This window comes from Pongo pygmaeus, chromosome 15, assembly GCF_028885625.2.
Source record: "Pongo pygmaeus isolate AG05252 chromosome 15, NHGRI_mPonPyg2-v2.0_pri, whole genome shotgun sequence".
Taxonomy (NCBI): domain Eukaryota; kingdom Metazoa; phylum Chordata; class Mammalia; order Primates; family Hominidae; genus Pongo; species Pongo pygmaeus.
In genome coordinates this window covers 69648148-69670487 of record NC_072388.2, presented here as the reverse complement: position 1 = coordinate 69670487, position 22340 = coordinate 69648148, and the positions used below count along the sequence as shown (strand labels likewise).

Genomic DNA, 22340 nt, shown 5'->3' with positions numbered 1-22340 from the left:
ACAAAAGTCATTTTGAATTCAGTAATATTAAGTGAGTTTTGCATCCTCATCCTTTTAAAAAATAATACATATTTGTCCAAAACATGCATACCTTCTGTAGACTGCTTGGGTATCTATGGATTCACAGGCCCCCTGCAACTGTGCTGCAGCTGCCCAGGGATCTTCGTCCTGGGCCTGTCTTGGCTTAAACAGGACCATCTTGTTAAGATTCTTTCATGGTGTGGGCTTTGTGTCTGGACAGTGGGAAGGCAGCTGGCGATGTGGTGTGAGTCCAGCCTTGGGTGTTTTGGTGTGGGAGAGGCTGAGCTGGATGTGCCCTCCATTGCCTGCTACTGATTCTCTTTATTCATTGAAGATCCCCTCAGAGACGTGAGAAAGCTAATGGTTTAAGTACCCCATCAGAATCTCCACATTTCCACTTGGGGTGAGTCTCATCTTCACCCTTTCACCAACTGTCCTGGTAACAATCTCCCTTCCATTTCCTTGTTCTTACAGAATACCCTGTAGAATCAAGCCTCGTTATTGCCAGGGCTGAACTGACTTTTTTGTTTTTGTTTTTGTTTTAAGCAGTACCATTGTGCACCTTGGGAAAATTCCTGTGTTGATCTAATTTTACCATATTCTTCATTCCACTGACCACTCCAATTAGGATACTCCTGGCACTCTTGGTTTTAGAGAGGCTTAGATAATGTGGCTGTTTATCCTTTGGTCTTCAGCACTGGTTTTGACTTTACTAATCTGGATTTTCCTGGATCCAGAGCTGGAAGTGATGTTACGAGAGTCTCAGTTGGAAGCCCCAGGCTGTGGGTTTGGCAGCAGGCTTATCTCTGACTGTATTTTGGTTGAAACCAGTGGTGGTTGGGATGTACTTTAATTTGCTGGTATTTCTGATAGCACTTGAAACAGAATTCTGAACAGGGAAAAAGTTGGTCCTCTGTCTCTCTCAAGATGGCTGGGACTTTGGGGAAAGTGGTCTTTAGTTGAATGATTCTTCCTAGCCTTAAAAAAAAAAAAAAAAAGAGCCACTCTGGTCATAATCCCAATATTTCCAGGGCAACCATAGCCCACAGATTCCTCAATCCTCCCTTTTACTGTCCTCTGGGGAAAAGACCAGTGCTTCTAGGCGTCTGGTTCCCCCCTCCTACAAAGTGGTTGGTGGGGTGCCCAGGCTGTATCCTCGGAGAGTTACCGGCTTTCCATATGGGCTGATGACAGGGATTTGAAAGCAAGCTCCTGTCCTCTGTCTCTCCACCCCCAGACAGACCAAGGGCTCTGCTTCAGCACTGTGCACTACCCACATAGGTCTGTCCCACAGTGCACTGGGTTGGTGCAGCTTTGTGGGTTGATTTTTCCTTTTGAAAAGGGGATGGCTTTGAAAGTTGCCTAAGCATGCCATAAAGCTTGGAAGGAGAGCCTGAGAAATGCCTTATGTGGAGTAGCCTGGTCCACCTCTGCTAGCTCGGCTGCCCGGTGCTTGCCTGGCTTCGCAGGTCTTTGCATCACAGTAACTGTCATGCCATGAATGTGTTGTGTCCAGTGTCTGCTTTGAGTGCTTCTCTCTTAAGATGGGCTCAGGCAAGACCCCCGGCCAGCAGGGCCATCCTTATTCTTTCTGTCTGCTTGCCAGCCTGCGCACTAGTTCTTTCTACAGTTCCACAGCAGCATGTGAGGGGGATGGGTCATGTCATTGCCCTTTTCTTCCCTGGAGCATGTGCATTTCTGTTTGTGAAGCAGGTGGGCTTGGTAAGAGTCATTGCCTGTATGTACTCCAAGGTTCTTTGGTAGAATGAAGAGGCAGGGAGAAACGTCTCCATAGACCCGTGGAGCTGAGGGTCAAGTAAGGAAGGTAACCAGTTCTGACAGTTTCCTCTTTTCCTCTGATTCAGCCTCAAGTCCCTGGTAGATGGATATAAGCAGTGGTCGTCCAGTGCCCCCAACCTGGTGAAGGGCCCGAGGAGTAGCCCGGCCCTGCCAGGGTTCACCAGCCTTATGGAGATGGGTAAGCATAGCTCCTCTTGAGAGTCTTGGCTGTCTCCCTGCTCCCTGGGGGCATTCTTGCCCAAGCTTCTAGGACCGTTTAAGGACCCCTAGTACTGCTTCATGGAGGAAACATTGGGAATGTTTTTGTTCTAGAATGTTCAGTGTTCTAGAAACTCATACTGCACCTGTGTTAAGGGGCCGGTATTAGTCAGGGTTCTCCAGAGGGAGAGAACCAATAGGAACCAAAAGGAAGTTTATTAGGGAGAATTGTCTCACACAATTACAAAGGCAAAGTCCCATGATAGGCCGTCTGCAAGCTGGAGAATGAGAAAAGCCTGTAGTGTGGCTCCCAGGGAAGACAGTAGAGTGGTTCAATCCCAGTTTGAAAGCCTTAACACCAGGGAAACCAGCAGTGCAGCTCCCAGTCTGAGGCCTGAGAGCCTCTGAAAGGCCTCAGTTACAAGTCTGAGAGTCCAAAGGCTGAAGAACCTGGACTCTGATTTCCAAGGGTAGGAGGAGAAAAAGTGTCCCTTTCCAGAAGGGAGAAACAGAGAGAGGAAGCTCAGCAAACTGAGCATCCCCCTTTTTCTGCCTGCTTTGTTCTAGCCTTGCTGGCAGCCAGTTGGGTGATGCCCATCGACATTGAAGGTGGGTCTTCCTCTCCCTGCCCCCTGACTCCCATCTTAGTCTCCCTGGAAACAGCCTCACAGACACACCCAGCAACTGTGCTTCACCAGCCATGCAGGCATCCCTCAGTCCAGTCAAGTGGATACCCAAGTCACCATCACAGATCCCTTATGAAAGAAATGGCAAATTAGCGGATCTTTTATTCTACTCTAAGGAAATGGGCTCTGGAATGGAGAGCGGTTTCCCTGTGTTGGTGGGTGGATAAAGCCCCCTTGGTTCAGTGTTCAATTCCATGTCCTGCTCATCACACCGTTGAACCTTTGTGTCCCTGAGACTGAGACAGGAGGCCTGGGGTGAGGGGAAAGGGCCAGATTCTTATTCCTGCCACCTCATTTCCATTTCCTGTTTCTCTTCTGCTCTTGTCATCTTCACAGAGGATGAGGACAGTGAAGGCCCAGGGAGTGGAGAGAGTCGCCTACAGCCTTCACCCAGCCAGTCCTACCTCTGTATCCCATTCCCTCGTGGAGAGGATGGGGATGGCCCCTCCAGTGATGGAATCCATGAGGAGCCCACCCCAGTCAACTCGGCCACGAGTACCCCTCAGCTGACGCCAACCAACAGCCTCAAGCGGGGCGGTGCCCACCACCGCCGCTGCGAGGTGGCTCTGCTCGGCTGTGGGGCTGTTCTGGCAGCCACAGGCCTAGGGTTTGACTTGCTGGAAGCTGGCAAGTGCCAGCTGCTTCCCCTGGAGGAGCCTGAGCCACCAGCCCGGGAGGAGAAGAAAAGACGGGAGGGTCTTTTTCAGAGGTCCAGCCGTCCTCGTCGGAGCACCAGCCCCCCATCCCGAAAGCTTTTCAAGAAGGAAGAGCCCATGCTGTTGCTAGGAGATCCCTCTGCCTCCCTGACGCTGCTCTCCCTCTCCTCCATCTCCGAGTGCAACTCCACACGCTCCCTGCTGCGCTCCGACAGCGATGAAATTGTCGTGTATGAGATGCCAGTCAGCCCAGTCGAGGCCCCTCCCCTGAGCCCATGCACCCACAACCCCCTGGTCAATGTCCGAGTAGAGCGCTTCAAACGAGATCCTAACCAATCTCTGACTCCCACCCATGTCACCCTCACCGCCCCCTCGCAGCCCAGCAGTCACCGGCGGACTCCTTCTGATGGGGCCCTTAAGCCAGAGACTCTCCTAGCCAGCAGGAGCCCCTCCAGCAATGGGTTGAGCCCCAGTCCTGGAGCAGGTGAGTCTTCTTCCCCTTTTCTCTTTCCTTTCTTTGTGCCTCCTCAGGGAGTGAAGATGTTTGCAGGCCTCATTTTCTCTTTCCACTTCTGGATTTGAGTGAACACCATTCCTCCTCTTAGCCAATCAAGAAATACAGATCTGGGATCAGGGAGGCGGCCAGGGCTGGCTGACTTTTCTCTGACCTATGCGTCAGGGGTCTTCCCTGAGGATTGAAAGAAGACAGGCAGGTTCTAGGAAGAATCAGAAGACCTGGGACTCCTTTGGAATGTCCAGACCCTGAGTCTTAGGGTAGGGTAGTGTTTTCAGGGCACAGGAAGGGCAGGAGTCTAGCTTCTAGTTAATCCCTGAGGAGGATGATGCATTTTCCAGGAAGGAATCTTGCACTGCATGTGGAGTGGTATTTTCTGCCACATAGCTGGGATTTTGCCTCTCATTATAGCATTAGTTCACACACTCAGAAGGCAGGCTTCCACCCATTCATCACACTCTTCAACACTCACCCCTGACTCATACCTGCCTCTTCAGGCGTGGAGATGAGTCCAGGCAAATTGCTATCCCTGTGCATATGACTGCCCTTGACATCTGACACCTGGGGACACACACTCTTTCCTGTCACCATCTCTTTCCTGTCACCATCTCTTTCTCCCTGGAAGACCTAAGTCTGACTTGGAAACAGCCTCTAATCCAGTAGGAAAAGGGGGGATGGTAATACCCTTTCAATGAGATTTAAGTGTCAGCAACAATTGTACTTAGCTGTTTGGCTTGACCTGCCCTCCTGTTTTTTGTTATACTCAGATATGTGACCTCTTTGGGAACAGAAACCCTACATTACTCACCTTTGGACTTCTGATACCTAGCTCTGTTCCCGTCACATGTTTATTACATGGATGAGCAGTAAATGAACAGACACACCCTTAAGTCAGGAGGCAGCAAGCTTTTTTGGTGAAGGGCCAGATAGTAAATATTTTAGGCTTTGTAGGCCATACAGTTTCTGTTGTAACTAAACTACGCTGCCGTAGTGGGAAAGCAGACACTGGATGTGGCTGTGTTTCAATAAAATGTTATTGTATACCTTTTTTTCTTTTTTTTGAGACAGTCTCACTCTGTCACCCAGGCTGGAGTGCGGTGGTGTGATCACAGCTCACTGCAGCCTTGACCTCCTGGGCTCAAGTGATCCTCTTGCCTCGGCCTCCCAAGTAGCTGGGACTACAGGCATGGACCATCATGCCTGGCTAATTTTGCAAAAAAATTTTGTAGAGATGGGGTTTCATCATGTTGCCCAAGCTGGTCTTGAACTCCTGGGGTTAAGTGATCCTCCTGCCTTGGCCTCCCAAAGTGCTGGGATTATAGGCATGAGCCACTGTACTCCACCTAAAACCTTGTTTATAAACACAGGTGGCCAGCTTGTGTGTCATTTGCCAACATCTGCCTTAAGTTATTTCATTACAGATGTGACCCCCAAATGTCCTATTATTCTTACCAGATACAGGGATCATGGCCTTCTAGTTCACTACTGTATCCCCAGTGCCTCCCAGTAGGTGCTCCACAAACATTTGGTGGTTCATATTCTCCTGAGTGCACAGGGATATGGTGGTTTTGGGGGGGAGTAGCGGATATCTAACCCCGAAATATGGTGCATCATCTGATGCTTCTCCCTTTGTCTTTTTGACCAGGAATGTTGAAAACCCCCAGTCCCAGCCGAGACCCAGGTGAATTCCCCCGTCTCCCTGACCCCAATGTGGTTTTCCCCCCAACCCCAAGGCGCTGGAACACTCAGCAGGACTCTACCTTGGAGAGACCCAAGACCCTGGAGTTTCTGCCTCGGCCGCGTCCTTCTGCCAACCGGCAACGGCTGGACCCTTGGTGGTTTGTGTCCCCCAGCCATGCCCGCAGCACCTCCCCAGCCAACAGCTCCAGCACAGAGACGCCCAGCAACCTGGACTCCTGCTTTGCTAGCAGTAGCAGCACTGTAGAGGAGCGGCCTGGACTTCCAGCCCTGCTCCCGTTCCAGGCAGGGCCACTGCCCCCAACCGAGCGGACACTCCTGGACCTGGACGCAGAGGGGCAGAGTCAGGATAGCACCGTGCCGCTGTGCAGAGCGGAACTGAACACGCACAGGCCTGCCCCTTATGAGATCCAGCAGGAGTTCTGGTCTTAGCATGAAAAGGATTGGGGCGGGCAAGGGGGACAGCCGGCGGAGATGAGGGGAGCTGGCGGGCACAGCCGTTTCTCAGGGTTGGACCCCCTGAGATCCAGCCCTACTTCTTGCACTGATAATGCACTTTGAAGATGGAAGGGATGGAAACAGGGCCACTTCAGAGGGTCTCCTGCCCTGCAGGGCCTTTCTACCCGTGTCCACTGGAGGGGCTGTGGCCATCAGCTCTGGCTGTGTAGGGGAGGGAGGGGTGCATGCATGTCCCCCACCCTCCACAGTCTTCCTTGCCTTTAGAGTGACCCTGCAGAGTCACTCAGCCAAATCTGTCTGCTGCTCCCTCTCCTCAGCCAGTTGGGTGTGCGCAGAGCTGTCATGGGGTCCCTTTGTCAGCCCCGAGTTCAGCTTCCCAAACACCAGTATTGGATATTCTGTGATTGATTTTGCTCCTCCTCCACTGTCCCCCAACACCCAGGAATGGGAATCTGGCTTGGTTCGAGATAGGAGCTTTTCTGTGTCCTAAGCCCTTTCATGCTAGCAGGAAGACTGAAAGCAAGGCGGCCCAGTGTGGGGTCATAGGGCTTGATAGACCTGGCACTACCTATCTGCACTTCCAGGTGCCCCACCTATTTATCTGAGCCCACAGGTGGAAAGGGGAACTGCCTCAGTGAGAACAGGGAGACGGGGATGTTAGGAAAAATACAGTAAAGTTGCAATGAAGAGGTTCATGAAGTTGTCCTTGTTCTTTTTGGAAACTCTCAGCAAAGGACAAACCAGCAACTGTTGAGGGTACCCATCTAGCTACTTGGGGTCAGGACCTCGTCAGACCAGGTTTGGATACAATCATCTGCTCATCCAAGGAATAGTTTCTTGGGGGACTCACTCACTGGTGCCAGTTCTAAGTCAGAGACAAAATTCCACTGTCTGTTCCTTTGGTTGTCTGAACTTTATGTGTTACTCCCTTCCTTTAGTCTTCACTCTAATCCCTGGAGTTTGTGGGCTTTCAGTTATGTTTGGTTATTAGATATCACCACAATGCCCTAGAACAGCTATGAAGCAGAATACCATATGGCCACCTGGACATTGGGACTTGGGAATTCACTCTCAACTGGGCCATCCGTGTTGTGATGCCCTGGAAGTAAAATGGAGCCAGCAGGAGTACCTTCTGTAAATGCATGTGGCAAAGTGCTATTTATAGGGTGCCCAGGGAGCCGCTGATGAACAATAACCTTTAGGTCCCCCATACTGAAAACTGACCAAGGCCTGTGCACAGGTAGCCCCTCATGCTGGGCTCTGGACCATGAGCTGAGTAGGAAGGATAGCAGAGGCCAACCCTGACCTTCCTGGAAGTTGTTTCCATAACTTGAATGTTGAGCTTCCTCTAAAGCTTTCTCGTGTATATCTTCTCCATGCCACTACTCTGAGGCCTCCTGTGTTATGTGTGAACAGTTGTCTTTATGTGGGGATGACGATGATTGGGAGTAGAGTCTCAAGGTCATTCCCCTCTTCCCTTGAGACTCTCTGAATGCTGCTCCACTGTCTTTTGTCTTGGAGGTCACTCAGCAGGTTCCTTGCATTTGCTGCCTGGATGTGCAGCTGGCAACAGTGATGAATTGGTCACTGCTCTTTCTCTATAACTGGGATAGATGTCCTGCCTTGGGGATCACTAAAGGGGTGACCTTGTTCCTTGCTTTATGAGCAAGGGGCCCACCAAGTCTTGGACGGGAAGGCGCTACTGGTTTTATTGCCCAAGGTTTTGTTATTGCTTCTCTTCTGTGTCCTTCTCTTTGTTCAGTGAAGCCAATATGTAAGATATTGTTTTTGTCCCCATTCCCCTACTCCTGGGCTAGGAGGAAAAAATGTGAATCTTACCAGCAATTCCAGCCAACCAAGTGATTCTTCTTCATTCTTGATGGGGAGAAGTACATACAAAGTCTGTTCTGACAGGGCGTGGTGGCTCACGCCTGTAATCCCAGCGCTTTGGGAGGCAGAGGCAGGTGGATCACCTGAGGTCGGGAGTTCGAGACCAGCCTGACCAACATGGAGATACCCTGTCCCTACTAAAAATACAAAAAAATTAGCCAGACATGGTGGCACCTGCCTATAATCCAGCTACTCGCAAGGCTGAGGTTGGAGAATCGCTTGAACCTGGGAGGCGGAGGTTGCAGTGAGCCAAGATTGCACCATTGCACTCCAGCCTGGGCAACAAGAGCGAAACTCTGTCTCAAAAAAAAAAAAAAAAAAAAAAGTCTGTTCTGTGGCCTCCTTCCCCCGGGCCCTCCATAACCTCAGGCTAAACCATGAACACATCTGTATATCCTTGGCTCCACTAAATGGCTCTCTTGTGGCCCTCCAAACCATGCTGCCTATACACAGTGCTCTGTGGTATGAAGCAGAGATTTTTCCTTTGCTCATTTTTAACTTTTGCCATTGTGGTAGGTTGCAGCCATCTTTCTAGATGTAGTGTAACTGATGTAGTGTAACTGAATGATGGTCACCTGCCATTGAGTGAGAGGTTGAGTGCCATCCTTACTTGTCCACTGTGGAGAAAGATAAAGCAAGGCTGGGTCTTTGCTAAGGAAATAATTGTACCTGAAAGAATCAAAAGCAGGGTTATCCAAAGGTGCTACTGTGAGCATCCATGAAGAAGGAACAGTTACCATCTCTCAACTCCTACATACCTGGTCTCTGATGGGCCCCTGACTGCTGCACTCTCTCAGTGGGGCAAGGTTGGAGATGGGCTAAGGATCTGTATAGTATTAGCAGGTCTCAGTGGCTTTCTGTTCACTCAGGTTCCCTTGTTCTGTGGTCCTGGTCGGGAGCAGGCCCTGGAGCTGTGGATGAAGCCACTTGAGTGGCAGTAGCCGGCCCCCCTTTCGTCTGCCTTGCCTTTGCACAAAGACACATTCCTTCTGCTCTTGGCAGGTGCTCACTTCATGGAAGATGGTAATAGGAACAGATACTGCTCTCTGCTCCTGCTTCTTGGATTCTTCAGCTCCTACCGCTGATTCGGATTATCCCCTTTTGACCCTCTTGGGGATCCAGACTGCTGCCAGGAGGCTGAGTAGATACCTCAGTTATCTGTGTGTTATTTCTGAGAGGCTTTGGCGGATCCTCTTCACTTGGCATCCTGTGGCATCCCTAGGGTCTGGTGGTAACAGTAATAGCAACAATGATATCTTACATTTGGACAACTCAGAATAGTGCTAACTTTTCCTCCTGACCTTTGCAAAATGACATCATTTTCCTTGTACATTTGATACCCTTGCTAGTAGAGAAGGGTAAATGCTTAAAGATGAAAATTCAAGTGAAGAGAAATGAAAAAGTGGCTTGGACTAATTGCTGAGTGAGGCCACTGGGCTCAGAACTGAACAGGTTGGCTGCATTCCCCATTCTGCTTTTGCTGTGTGGCCATAGGCTTGTCTCTTTAGCCCCTCTCAGATTTCCTTCCTTTAAAAGCAATCATCACATGCTTTCCTCTCAAGGGAGTTGGGTGTATGTATCAGAGAAGGTCAGTGAAACACCATAGCTCCTTGTCAGCTCCTAGAGGAAGCTTCTTTCATCTATACAGGATGAATTGCTGAAGTTGAGAGTGTGGCTCTCATCACCTTTGCCTTGAGGGATCTTGCCTTTTCTTTCGTCCTTTGGCTTCTGGAAGAGGAGTGATCTGGAGGTGGTTGAGCATGACTAATGGGGGCCCCGGTCAGGCCCATGCCCTTCTGCTGCATTTATATAGCACCTGGTGTTGACAAGCATTCTTTCCTAATTCCCCCACTTAACTTGTCTGACGCTGTCTGCCAATGTCATCCTCACCATTTGTGTCTTACAGAGAAGGAAATGGGAGAGGGAGGTTGTGTCTTACAGAGAAGGAAATGAGAGAGGGAGGTTGGTAGCAACATCAGAGTGACAGTTGGCTGTCTCTCATTTCTTGGGGTCATCAGTCTGATTTGTTTAGAGCCTGGAATCATCCCAGTTCCTGGAAGAATCTTTGGAAAAGGGTCCCCTTGCTCTTGGGACATGTGTCATGGTCACTAAGCCCCCTTTCCCTCAGGCTACTGTTGCTCAGGGACACAATGAGATACCCCAAGGACATCTAGACCTGACTTTTCATGAACTCTCTTGCCTCTGTGGTCCCCACATTGGAGACCTCCCTCCCTCCTCCTTCCCTAGTGTGAAGGAGACACCTCCCGAGCAATCCTAACTCATCCAGCTCACTTTTAACAAAGCAAAGAGCAGAGGGCACTGAAGACTGGATGGCTGTGAATGGCACACCTTGGGGTTGAAACCGTGTTGGCAGGAACCTGGTGATAAAAGCTGCCTACTTCCTGGGTGTGTGAATTTGCACACATCTTTTCCCCTCTCTGGACTTCAGAAGCCTACTGTGAACTGGGGACGATGCTATCTACTTTCTCTCCTGAAGCCCTTCTAACTTTCAGATGTATGGTCCTGGAGCCATGAGTCCTGCACAGAAACTGCAGCCTTGCCAGATTGCTTCCCTTGGTGCAGAAAAGTGTGCGTGTGTATGAAATATATGTATGGTTTTACATCAAAAACAGTCGAATATCAGCTATTTCATATGGTTCACCCTAATGTACCTGCCTCTCTCTTTGGCTTTAGGTCTGAGAATGACTTGTCTTTGTCAAGGTATACTATTGTTAGAAATGCATTACCAAATGCATCTCTTCTGTCGGATCAGCGTATTCCTAGATTAGGAATTCAAATTAATGAAAATTCACATGTGAAAGGAAAATCCATTGCTATTTCTGGAGAGGACCTCAGTCCTGGGCTTTTCCCTGGCATTGCTACCTGGGTGGGTGCTCACCACTCAGGTGCTGGTGTTGGAAGGCAGGAAGAGGAAGCTGAAATCCTGCCTATTAAGGCTAATTAACAGGGCTTAGGTGCCTAATTATCGTGACTCAGCCCGGGACTTATGGTTAGCCGTGCAGGCCAGGTGAGTCTCTTATGGACTTCCTCTCAGACTGCTCTTTCTCACTTTGTCCTGATGAGATATTGACAGTCATGTCCACCCGCTTCCTCATCCATTTCCCGTCTTGGGCCCTGGAAGTACGGGGGCCTCTGTAGGCTGCCTAGGGAGCCCTGGCTTTGCTCTTCATGTTGGGCTCACTCCATGATCAGGAGCCAGTAGGACTGGTCCTTCCTGATTCTTACTGCCTGTGGTTCCCCATCCCCTACAGGGAACCTGCTTTGGGCCTTGAGCTGGATAGAGAGAAGAGCTTTGGGGCCCAGCTAGTTATAGGAGCTGAGCTTTTCCACATCTCTCTTTGTTAACCCTTGGAAAGAGACCCGCCTTTCCCCTGACCCATCTTCCTACCTGTCTGGTCTGACCTGCCCTCTTTGAAAGCACTCATCACCTAGTTTTACTAGGCTGATTGGCAGATGTGGACATGATAGGTGTCTATCGAGATAGGTGTCTAACTAGTTAGGTGTCTCAGCATTGGACAGCAGAATACCATTCCAGGGGTGCACAGACAGGCCTCTCCTACCAGAACATGAGGGATAGACGTCTGGGCATTCTGAACCCAGAGGTCAGAGTAGTCACAAAAGCAGCCCCGGGGAGTGAGGGCCCCAGGGACATGGTGTTCCTTGCCCTGCACTCACTGAGGTCCAAGGCCAGGTTTCAGAAGTAGTATGCTGCCCGTTCCTGAGATCCTTCACACCTGGACACCAACCCTGACAAAGCCTGACTTAAAATTTTGATACTGTATTCATCGTGGAATTTTTCAATAACTCTGATATTTAAAAAATACTGCATTGCAATATGATTTACCTTGATTACTGAGGTTCTTTTTTTTGTTTGTTTTTTTGGCACCCCCTTAAATTTTAACCCAAGGTGAGGGCCTCATTCCACTCTAGACCCAGCCCTGCCTGCCCCTCACCTGGACCTGTGAGAGGGGTTTAGGTACCACTGTGAAATACGTTTTAAATTTTTACTTGCCCTTCCCCTCAGGTCCTGAGTGAGGCAGCAGCTCTCTGGGGGTGCTCGCGTTTAAATAGGAGTGTGTAGACTTACAGCAATGAAACATCTAGGAGCTTTTAACTTTGGATCTACACTTGGGTGTGACATTTCCTTGGTGTTCTCTGGCTGCCTTTCTGGCTCTGCAGCCCTGAGGGCACTTGTGTGTGTGTGTGTGTGTGTTCCCTGGAGAAGGGAAGTGATTACGGCAGAGAGGCTCCTTTAGATTCTCATCTTAAACCTCTTTGGAACGTGTTTGAATTCCAGAAGTGAATGAACTTCATTCATTCTCTTGTCCAGATTTCAGAAGGGACTAAAGTGAATGGAGGCTTTTTCACTCCCTGGCATGCCAAGAGCCACATTCCTTAGCTCTGTGCCTGCACAGTGAGTCTTCAGAATTTGGCCCATCACACTGTCTGCTAGTATCGTTTCCACCACCCTCCTCATCCTCTGTCATCTTTATTTCATTCTCATCGTTATCTCTACCTCCAGTTCAGATGCCATGCTGGCTTTGGCTCTTTTCTTCATCACCATCAGAGTGAGGCAAAGATGTATCCTGGCCTAGTTATAAAGACGAATAATGCATGATAAGAAATCATTAATTTTTTTCCACGTGGGGGGTGGTGCTGTCCTAGTGATTCATATATATATAATTTTTGACTCCTTACAATAATTCTGGGATGTGGGTATTACCCCCATTTAAGAATGTGGAAACCAAGGCTCTGATGGCTCTGTAATTTGCCCAGGGTCACACAGCTAGGAAGCAAGTTGCTGATCTGCTTGGTTCCAAAGTCACCTCTCTTTTTCCTCTGAGCACATTTCTAAACCACTACTTAGAAGCTCTTGAGATAAAGTTGGCCTGGCTCAGGTCCACCTAGGTTTTGAGATTGCCCTTTGCCCAAGGAGGAGTTGTGTCCTTGGCTCACCTGTCATCTGCCTGTGACTGGACTTGAACCCTCGCACGTCTCAGCTGACATCCTCAATGCTGCTGGCTTCCTTCCTCTCCCTGTTTCCTCTCCATGACTCCAGGGGTTTGAAGCACACAGGAGTTGGACATGTCAATTCTGTAGCTCTTCTCCCAATACCACTGAAGGCTGTGAGCCTCTCTCCTGTTTCCAGCCTGCAGGTGCCCTGTTGCTGCTCTTCATTCCAGCTTCTCACTTTTCTCTCAGTCTCTTGAGCTTGGAAGCCTTACTGTAGCTTGTGTCTCCTCTCTGGGCGCTTGAGGTCAGGCTTGCCTTTTTGTCACATTGAGCCACATGCCTTTGATACACAGTTGTAGCAAAGAAGGGAGGTGATGAACTTGCTCACTTTCTGATTTCCCTCCCTACTCATCCTGCACATTCACCCACAACCACTCCCCACCGAAACCCAGATATCTTATAGTCTAAGGCTTGTAGAGGATTAAGGAAAGGAATTGGAGATGGGTTTTACTTAGTTCACAGAAAAGCTTTCTTTGGGATATTTCCTCCCCCTTAGGGCTTTTAAGTCTAGGTGAAGTGAAAGTTCACGTATGTGTTTGGTTCCTCTGTAATTAGCTACTAGTTTTTATCCTTAGACCTTCTCTGCTCCAATGTCTTGTTCATGTGTCCTGACCCTGTGTCCTTGAATTCCCACTTTGCTTTGGGATTTAAGTTATTGTATGTTGTCAACAATATTTAAAGATGAAAAAGTGCTAAAGGAAACTTATCAGGTTCTTTCCTTTGGCTTTTTTTTTTTCTTTCGAGGTACTGTAAATTGTTAACTAGGGATGCCAAGCAGGCTTGGTTCAATGGCGAAACCTCTTATTGTATTACAGTGTAATGCTGATCTCAGCCTGGTCTCAACGCCAGAGCACACAGAGACTTGAATAAAACTTATAACGATTACCTCTGGTTTGTTGTGGTTCTTTGTAAACTCATCCTTTCCTCTTTTTTTTTTTTTTTTTGAGATGGAGTTTTGCTCTTGTTTCCCAGACTGGAGTGCAGTGGTGCAATCTCAGCTCACCGCAACCTCCACCTCCCGGGTTCCAGCAGTTCTCCTGCCTCAGCCTCTCAAGTAGCTGGGATTACAGGCGCCCACCACCACGCCCACCTAATTTTTTGTATTTTCAGTAGAGACAGGGTTTCATCATGTTGGCCAGGCTGGTCTTGATCTCCTGACCTCAGGTGATCCACCCACGTTGGCCTCCCAAAGTGTTGGGATTACAGACGTGAACCACCACGCCCGGCCTCTTTTTTCTTTTTAATTAAACCGAAGGCCATGAGCCTCTCTCCTTTGTTTCCAGCCTGCAGGTGCTCAAGTAACTGAGCTGTTTCCAGGGAGTTTTCATATGTAGGAAAGAAAGAACTGGAGAAAGACGGAAATGCTGTAGAAAAGAGGAGGTGGGTGAGAAGCTTCTCTGAGGGTCTAGGAGCCTCCAGCAGGACCATGGGGGCCTTTGTGAATGATGGTGCTGAACAGTGCAGTCTCTGCTCACAGTTGATTTTCACACAGCTCGTGGATTTTGGCTTTCAGAGCCACTTGTGAATATGTGCTGTCTCCTACTCCCTACAATGAACCATGCTGACATTCCTGGTGAAGTTGTGAATGGAGCTAAGAGGACAAACAGATGGAGTTATAGACATGTGAATAGGATTTGCCGGCTATGAGTCACAGATTCCTTGTGGCTCTGATGCTCTTAATGGCACTCATGAGCTGTGTGACCTTGGCAAGGCACTTAACCTCTCTGGGCCTCTTCTGGAGCAAGCTGATCACAAAGCAGCCTTTGTGCTCTCACTTTCCATGATTTTGTGTTAGGTGGGGATGAGGATAAAAGCAGACAGGATGAATCTTGTTTGAGGCCATTCTTCACTGCTTGAATCCTCTATTTCATCACTCAGCTACATGTGGAAGAAAATGACTTCTGAACTTAAATATTCAGACACCCTCATGTGTGAATGCTTAACCTTTCATTTCTCTCTGACCTCTTTGCTCTTTTCTCTGACACCTGGGGAGGGGTGACTCCGAGGTGGGGTTCTGTGCTGGATGCTTGGATTGTGAGGGCAAGGCTGACCTTTTGCTGAGCCTTGAGGTTAGTTTGACCAGGATCTGGACAACCTTTGTAAAGCCCACTGGGCAAAAATGAAAAATTGACTAATCTCCTTGCTGGTGCCATATGGAAAGGTGCCATACTGTTTTTGTTGTGTTTTGTTGAGACGGAGTCTCGCTCTGTCACCCAGGCTGTAGTGCAGTGGTGCCATCTCAGCTCACTGCAACCTCCGCCTCCCGGGTTCAAGTGATTCTCATGCCCTAGCCTCCCCATTAGCTGGGATTACAGGCACACGTCACCATGCCCAGCTAATTTAGTATTTTTAGTAGAGATGGGGTTTCGCCATGTTGGCTAGGCTGGTCTCAAACTTCTGATCTCAGGTGATCTCCCCACCTCGGCCTCCCAAAGTGCTGGGATTTCAGACATGAGCCAGGTCACCTGGCCAGGCACCATATACTGTTATCATGTATACAAATTGCTGCATGTTTCTGGAAAGCAGCTTGGCCATATGGTATTAAAAAACTACAACACAGGCCTAGTAATTCTGTTACTACTCTATAGTAATAAAAACTAGTTTAATGTGTCAACTGTTGCACTAAGACCTGACCTATGTTATCTCATTTACAATATTTCAACATCTTTAAGAGTAGATCCGTTATTATCTCCATTTTACATTGAGGAAAGTGAGGGCCAGAGGGTTGAGTAACATGCTCAAGACCACACAACTGGCAAATAGTGGAGCTGGGACTTGTCTGATTCTGGCATCTGCGTTTGTATCATAAGATTGAGTTGGGGCCTGGCACGGTGGCTCACACCTGTAATCCCAGCACTTTGGGAGGCTGAGGCGGGTGAATCACGTGAGGTCTGGAGTTTGAGACCAGTCTGACCAACATGGAGAAACCCTGTTTCTACTAAAATTACAAAATTAGCCGGGTGTAATGGCACATGCCTATAATCCCAGCTACTCGGGAGGCTGAGGCAGGAGAATCACTTGAACCTGGGAGGCAGAGGTTGCGGTGAGCCAAGATCGCGCTATTGCACTCCAGCCTGGGCAACAAGAGCGAAACTCCCTTCTCAAAACAAACAAACAAACAAAAAAAAACAACTCTCCTCCCCCTCCCCCTCTCCCTCTCCCCTCTTCGGTCTCCTTCTCCTTTTTTCGATCTCCCTCTGTTGCCGAAGCTGGACTGTGCTGCCGTGATCTCAGCTCGCTGCAACCTCCCTGCCTCGGGCTCCTGTGATTCTCCTGCCTCCGCCTGCCGAGTGCCTGGGATTGCAGGCGCGCGCCGCCACGCCTGACTGGTTTTTGTATTTTTGGTGGAGACGGGGTTTCGCCGTGTTGACCCGGGCTGGTCTCCAGCCCCTGGCCTCGAGTGATCTGCCCGCCTCGGCCTCCCGAGGTGCTGGGATTGCAGAGGGAGTCTGGCTCACTCAATGCTCAATGTTGCCCAGGCTGGAGTGCAGTGGCGTGATCTCGGCTCGCTACAACCTCCACCTCCCAGCCTCCTCCCTTGGCCTCCCAAAGTGCTAAGATTACAGCCTTTGCCCGGCCGCCACCCCGTCTAGGAAGTGAGGAGCGTCTCTGCCTGGCCGCCCATCGTCTGGGATGTGAGGAGCGCCTCTGCCCGGCCGCCCCGTCTGGGAGGTGAGGAGCGCCTCTGCCCGGCCGCCCCGTCTGGGAGGTGAGGAGCGCCTCTGCCCGGCCACCCCGTCTAGGAAGTGAGGAGCACCTCTGCCCGGCCGCCACCCCGTCTGGGAGGAAGTGAGGAGCGCCTCTGCCCGGCCGCCCCGTCTGGGAGGTGAGGAGCTCCTCTGCCCGGCCGCCCCGTCTGGGAAGTGAGGAGCGCCTCTGCCCGGCCGCCCCGTCTGGGAAGTGAGGAGCGCCTCTGCCCGGCCGCCCAATCTGGGAAGTGAGGAGCGTCTCTATCTGGCCGCCCCGCCAGGGAAGTGAGGAGCACCTCTGCCCGGCGGCCCCGTCTGGGAAGTGAGGAGCGCCTCTGTCCGGCCGCCACCCCTTCTGGGAGGAAGTGAGGAGCGCCTCTGCCCGGCCGCCCCTTCTGTGAAGTGAGGAGCGCCTCTGCCCGGGCGCCCTGTCTGGGAGGTGAGGAGCGCCTCTGCCTGGCTGCCACCCCGTCTGGGAAGTGAGGAGCGCCTCTGCCCGGCCTCCCCGTCTGGGAAGTGAGGAGCGCCTCTGCCCGGCCTCCCCGTCTGGGAAGTGAGGAGCGCCTCTGCCCGGCCGCCCCATCTGGGAGGAGAAATTCTTCTGCCTTGGGATGCTGTTGGTCTATGGCCTTTCCCCCAGCCCCGTGCTCTCTGAAACATATGCTGTGTCAACTCAGGGTTAAATGGATTAAGGGCGGTGCAAGATGGGCTTTGTTAAACAGATGCTTGAAGGCAGCATGCTCTTTAAGAGTCATCACCACTCCCTAATCTCAAGTACCCAGGGGCACAAACACTGCAGAAGGCTGCAGGGACCTCTGCCTAAGAAAACCAGAGACCTTTGTTCATGTGTTTATCTCCTGACCTTCTCTCCACTATTATCCTATGACCCTGCCATGTCCCCCTCTCCGAGAAACACCCAAGAATCATCAATAAATACTTCATTAAAAAAAAATTACAACAATTAAAAAAAAAGCTAACTCAGCTAGAAAAAAATAAAAATAAAAATAAAAATTTCTACTTAAAAAAAAAAAAACAAAAAACAACAAAAAAAAGATTGAGTTGGATGCAGACAAAGATTTACAAGTCATCCCAATGTTATTTACAGGATCATTTAAGAGACTACAAATGACCCAAATAAGAATGTGGGTCTTCTTCCAGCCTCTTCCTCACCCAACAGCATGGAATCTGATATAGTGAGAGCAAGAAGGCTCTCTTTACAAACTAGAAAACTGTCTAAATGCCTGACAACGGAGGTTGCTTAAGGTCTGCTTCTTTTCAAGGCATTTATTGAGTACCTTCCTGTGCTAGGTACCATCTGGACACTAGAGATTTGCAGCTTCTTTATCCAGGTTCTCAAAGACTACATTGTCTGGTGGGAGATACCAAAATATGAAGAAATCTGTTTAATATAATGTAGTCAGCGCCACGATGGGGTGCTAAAGGAGCACTGTGGGCTGGATTTAGCCTGAGCTGGGGTTCACCTCATGGAGGAGACAGAACCTGAGCTGAGTCCTAAAGAATAAAAGACACCAAGGCGGGAGATGGTGAGATGCTCCCTCTCCTCTCAGGCAGCACAATTCTGTGTCCACCTTTTTAAAAAAGCGAACCTTGTAATGCCTCACCCTGGGTTCCTAGTGCTGGTTTTATCATGGACCATGTGAAATATTATGTGGTCATTAGATTATTCATGAACAGGTTATTCATGAAGCTAAATTTTTCATGAATAATTAAGAAAATGTGAAAATGCTCATGATAAGCTAAATGGTAGGATACAAAAAATTTCAAAAGCAATTTGATCCCTATTATATACAGAAAATATATTTACATTTAAAAAAATACACACCTGATAGGCTCAGGAAAAAGACTGGGAGAAAGTCAGCTATCTTTGTGGGGAGGTATCATAGATGGTTTAAAAATGTTCTTTTGGAATTTATTAAACTTTAAAAAAATGAATATAGGTTACTTTTCTATTCAGCAAAACAATGGCAAATAAAGTAGTTTGAGGATGCTTTCCCATGCTAACCAGGTTCCTTTGCAGGTGTTCCAGAGGCCACTGTCTTCAAGGTTGTCCCCTGCCCTGAGCAGTATAACGAGGTGATTCCAGAAGCCCTGCTTATGGAAGGTAGAACTGGGGCCAACTTCCTGGTCCCCCTCACCCCTTTCTTCATCCCTTCCCTCCAGTGGAGGGATGGTGCTGGAATGGTGAGCACCTGCAGACTGCTAGCAGAATCCAGTGAGGGCACATGTACAGAGAACGTTCTAAGAAGGAGGTGCTGTGGGGGTTTCCTAGGGGCACAGCTGGTTAGGGATGTCAGGTCCTGCACAGGCAAATAGCATGTTCCTACAACACAAGTGCACACCCCTCTGTGAAAGGAGCTGCGCCAGGCCTGTGTCCACCACACCCTGTTTATGCGCCTGTGGAATGTGGTTCATTCAAGGCTGGGGCTGATGTCCTAATCCTCTGAGCCCTTGGTCCCCACCCGATCTAGTCCAACTAGCTCAAGCTGGAGAACATGTTTTGGCATAAGGGGGTGGGGTGGAGATGAGGGTGGGGGTCTGCCATTCTGTCCCCTCCTCCTCTCAGTCGTTGGTCACACTGCTGCTATCCAACCAGGAGAGACTGTTATGGGGTCTCAGTGGGAGGCACTGGACACTTCTTTGTGATGGAAGGACAACGGGGAGGCTTGAGAAAGATCAGCCTAGGAAATGTGCTCATGGAACACAGGTTGGATCACGCCACGCCCAATGTCTGCAGGAAAGGATCCACATTCTTGAGCACGGCCTTAAGGACCCCACCCAATCTGACCCGAGTCTACCTTCCCAAATGCCCATCACAATTTCCCTGCCTCCAGTCCTTCCCCATCCCTAAGACTCAACACTTCTCTGCTTCCTGAAACACTTGATTTTCCAAGAATGGAGGCCTCCTGCTTGAAAGAGTATTATCCTCTTTATGAACTGACTTTCTGGCTATCTACCTAGGTGTCTAAGAAGACTGCAACCTGTAAGTGGTCACCACGGGTGCCGTGGCTTACGCCTGTAATCCCAGCACTTTGGGAGGCAGAGGTGGGTGGATCACCTGAGGTCAGGAGTTCGAGAACAGCCTGGCAAACGTGGTGAAACCCTGTCTCTACTAAAAATACCAAAAAAACCAAACAAACAAAAAAATTAGCTGGGTGTGGTGGCATGTGCCTGTAGTCCCAGCTACTCTGGAGGCTGAGGCAGAAGAAGTGCTCAAACCCGGGAGGCAGAGGTTGCAGTAGCCGAGATGGCACCACTGCATTGCAGCCTGGGTGATACAGTGAGATTCCATCTAAAAAAATAAATAAATAAATAAATAACTGGTCAAATGTGAGGGAAAGAGACAAGGGCAAGATGGGAAAGAGAAGAAAGGAATAGAGATCAGATTTCATCCTCTAGAAGATGATAGTCTCCCTGGTGAGACTGAACATGCTAGGATGCAGTGGAGAAGTGTACCAAGCACCACGGGACACCTGCAGATGGAGGGACATCCTGAGGGCCATGGCTAGTGTGGAGTGGCCCGATAAAGTAGCACCGATTCCCACCTAGTTCTGTACTTTACCCAACCTGAAAAGAAAAGACTCATCCCTCCAGTCCTCTGACAAATGGTTATAGACGGACTACTCTGGTCCCAGTTGCAGTGTGACTGGCAAATTCCAATTCTGTGTGGGACCAGACAGGTCAACGAGTGAGGCACTCTTATGACAGTAAGATGCAGTGGGGGATGGCGCTCTATGGAAAGGCATTCCCCATCTAAAAGCATGTCCTTAACTAATGCTCAAACACATCATCTCTGTGTTTTAAAACCCCTGAGGGTGAATGGGACAGAAAATGACTGCCACTTTTTTGGAATTTGCCATCTAGTGGGAAAATCAGCTTACCCAACAATTAAGGCACTATGATAATCTATATTTCAATATCTATCTATCTGTTAATGTCTATCTCTGTCTCTGTATCTATATTTCCTATATGGAGAGAGGGAGCGAGATAGGCACAAATAGGCAGACAAGAGGTGAGAAGTGATGTCCCAGTTGAGACCTGGAAGATGACTAAGACTTAAATAGTCCTGGGAGTGGTGTTAATGGGGAAGCCAGGTGTTGGGAGCAGCTGTGTGAAGGGGATTTTATCCTCTGCCAGCTCACTTATCTTAAATTCCTTATCTCACAGAGCACTTTGTTCTTGCAGCCTTTTCTTTGTGATAAGCACTAGTGTTAGGCGATAACTGGTAGGGGAAAAAAGATTAATTTTTACATAGGTGGGAGATGAAGAGGGTGCTTCCAGCTGGGTTCTGCCTGTGCTATTTAGTTTGCCCTGGGGTGAGGAAAAAAATGTGTCTCTCAGGACACATTCTACGGGGAATCAGAAAAGGAAATGGAAAATAACGTGGGGTGAGAGGTTTAGGAGATAAATTTCAGGCATAGGGGATCTTTTCCTTGCTCCTATCTCTGAGCAAATGATATTAAAGTCAGAATATAACAGCCCCTCCCTCCTTCCTCCTACAACCCATCTTGGGAGTTTTGTCCCAGTAATGTAACAGTTTTCAATGTGTGGCCCATCGATCCCTGGGGATAGGTGAGGTCCAAACTATTTTCACAATAACACTAAACTGTTGTTTATCTAACACTAAACTGTTGTTTATCTTTTTCACTGTGTTGACATTTGCACTGAAAAGCACGGCAGGTCAAACTCCTGGCATCTTGGGACAGGCAGAGACACCAAATGGGACAGCACTCCTTGTATTCTCCATCACCAGGCGCTTGAAGTAATGGGAATGCCAGTTTCACTTAAGAATGCCCTTGATAAAGCAATAGTTACTTAGTAACATTACTATGTTAATTAAATCTTGACTCTTGCTTAAGTATATCTTTTTAATATTCTCTGAGATGAAATGTGAAGGCACGTTGTCACATCAAGTATTTCTGCTGTGTATTGAACTACAGGGTTGCCTGGAGGAAAAGCACATATGTGATTGAGTTGTGAGCTGAACTAGCTGCCTTTTTTTTTTTTTCTTTTTCTTTTTTTGAGATAGAGTCTCCCTCTGTCACCCGGCTGGAGTGCAGTGGTGTGATCTTGGCTCACTGCAAGCTCTGCCTCCTGGGTTCAAGCGATTCTCGTGCTTCAGCCTCCCAAGTAGCTGGGATTAGAGGCACGTGCCACCACACCCAGCTAATTTTTGTATTTTTAGTAGAGATGGGGTTTCACCATGTTGGCCAGGCTGGTCTCGATCTCCTGACCTTGTGGTCGGCTCACCTTGGCCTCCCAAAATGCTGGGATTACAGGCGTGAGCCACTGTGCCTGGCCTTTTTTTTTTTTTTTCCTTTTTTAAATGAAACACCATTTTTACTTGAAAGAATAATTGTCAGGCAAACTATGGTTATTCAGGATTGAGTATTTCACAGATATTTTCTTTCAAGTGAACAAAGCCTGTCACTTCACTGAAAACAACTGTATTTGTTGCCAATGATGAAATTCAAGCTTTCAATTGAAAATTAGAATTTTGGAAAATTTGTGTCTATCATGAACTTGACCCTTCTCTTCCCTTCCCTTCCCTTTCTCCCTTTTTCCTCTCTTTTTCTTCCCTTTTTCCTCCCTTCCTTTCTTCCTCCCTGATAGGATCTTACCCTGTCACCCAGGCTGGAGTGTAGTGGCACGATCATGATTCACTGCAGCCTTGACC

General features: G+C 49.0%; 1 protein-coding gene across 3 annotated transcripts in view; it reads left to right on the top strand.

The window, feature by feature from the left end:
• The window catches only part of MAP3K9 (mitogen-activated protein kinase kinase kinase 9), an 86522-nt gene extending 72681 nt beyond the window's left edge, over nucleotides 1–13841 (top strand). Inside the window, exons 9-13 of one of the 3 annotated variants that reach the window (XM_054449024.2) lie at nucleotides 356–424; nucleotides 1887–1999; nucleotides 2587–2628; nucleotides 3042–3845; nucleotides 5521–13841. In XM_054449024.2, coding sequence (XP_054304999.2) covers nucleotides 356–424; nucleotides 1887–1999; nucleotides 2587–2628; nucleotides 3042–3845; nucleotides 5521–6005 — 1513 coding nt within the window. In that variant the 3' untranslated portion in view covers nucleotides 6006–13841. The remainder of the gene's footprint in view (nucleotides 1–355; nucleotides 425–1886; nucleotides 2000–2586; nucleotides 2629–3041; nucleotides 3846–5520) is intronic. The other 2 variants (XM_054449023.2, XM_054449025.2) reach the window with 2 other exon arrangements.
• Nucleotides 13842–22340: the final 8499 nt, after the last annotated feature.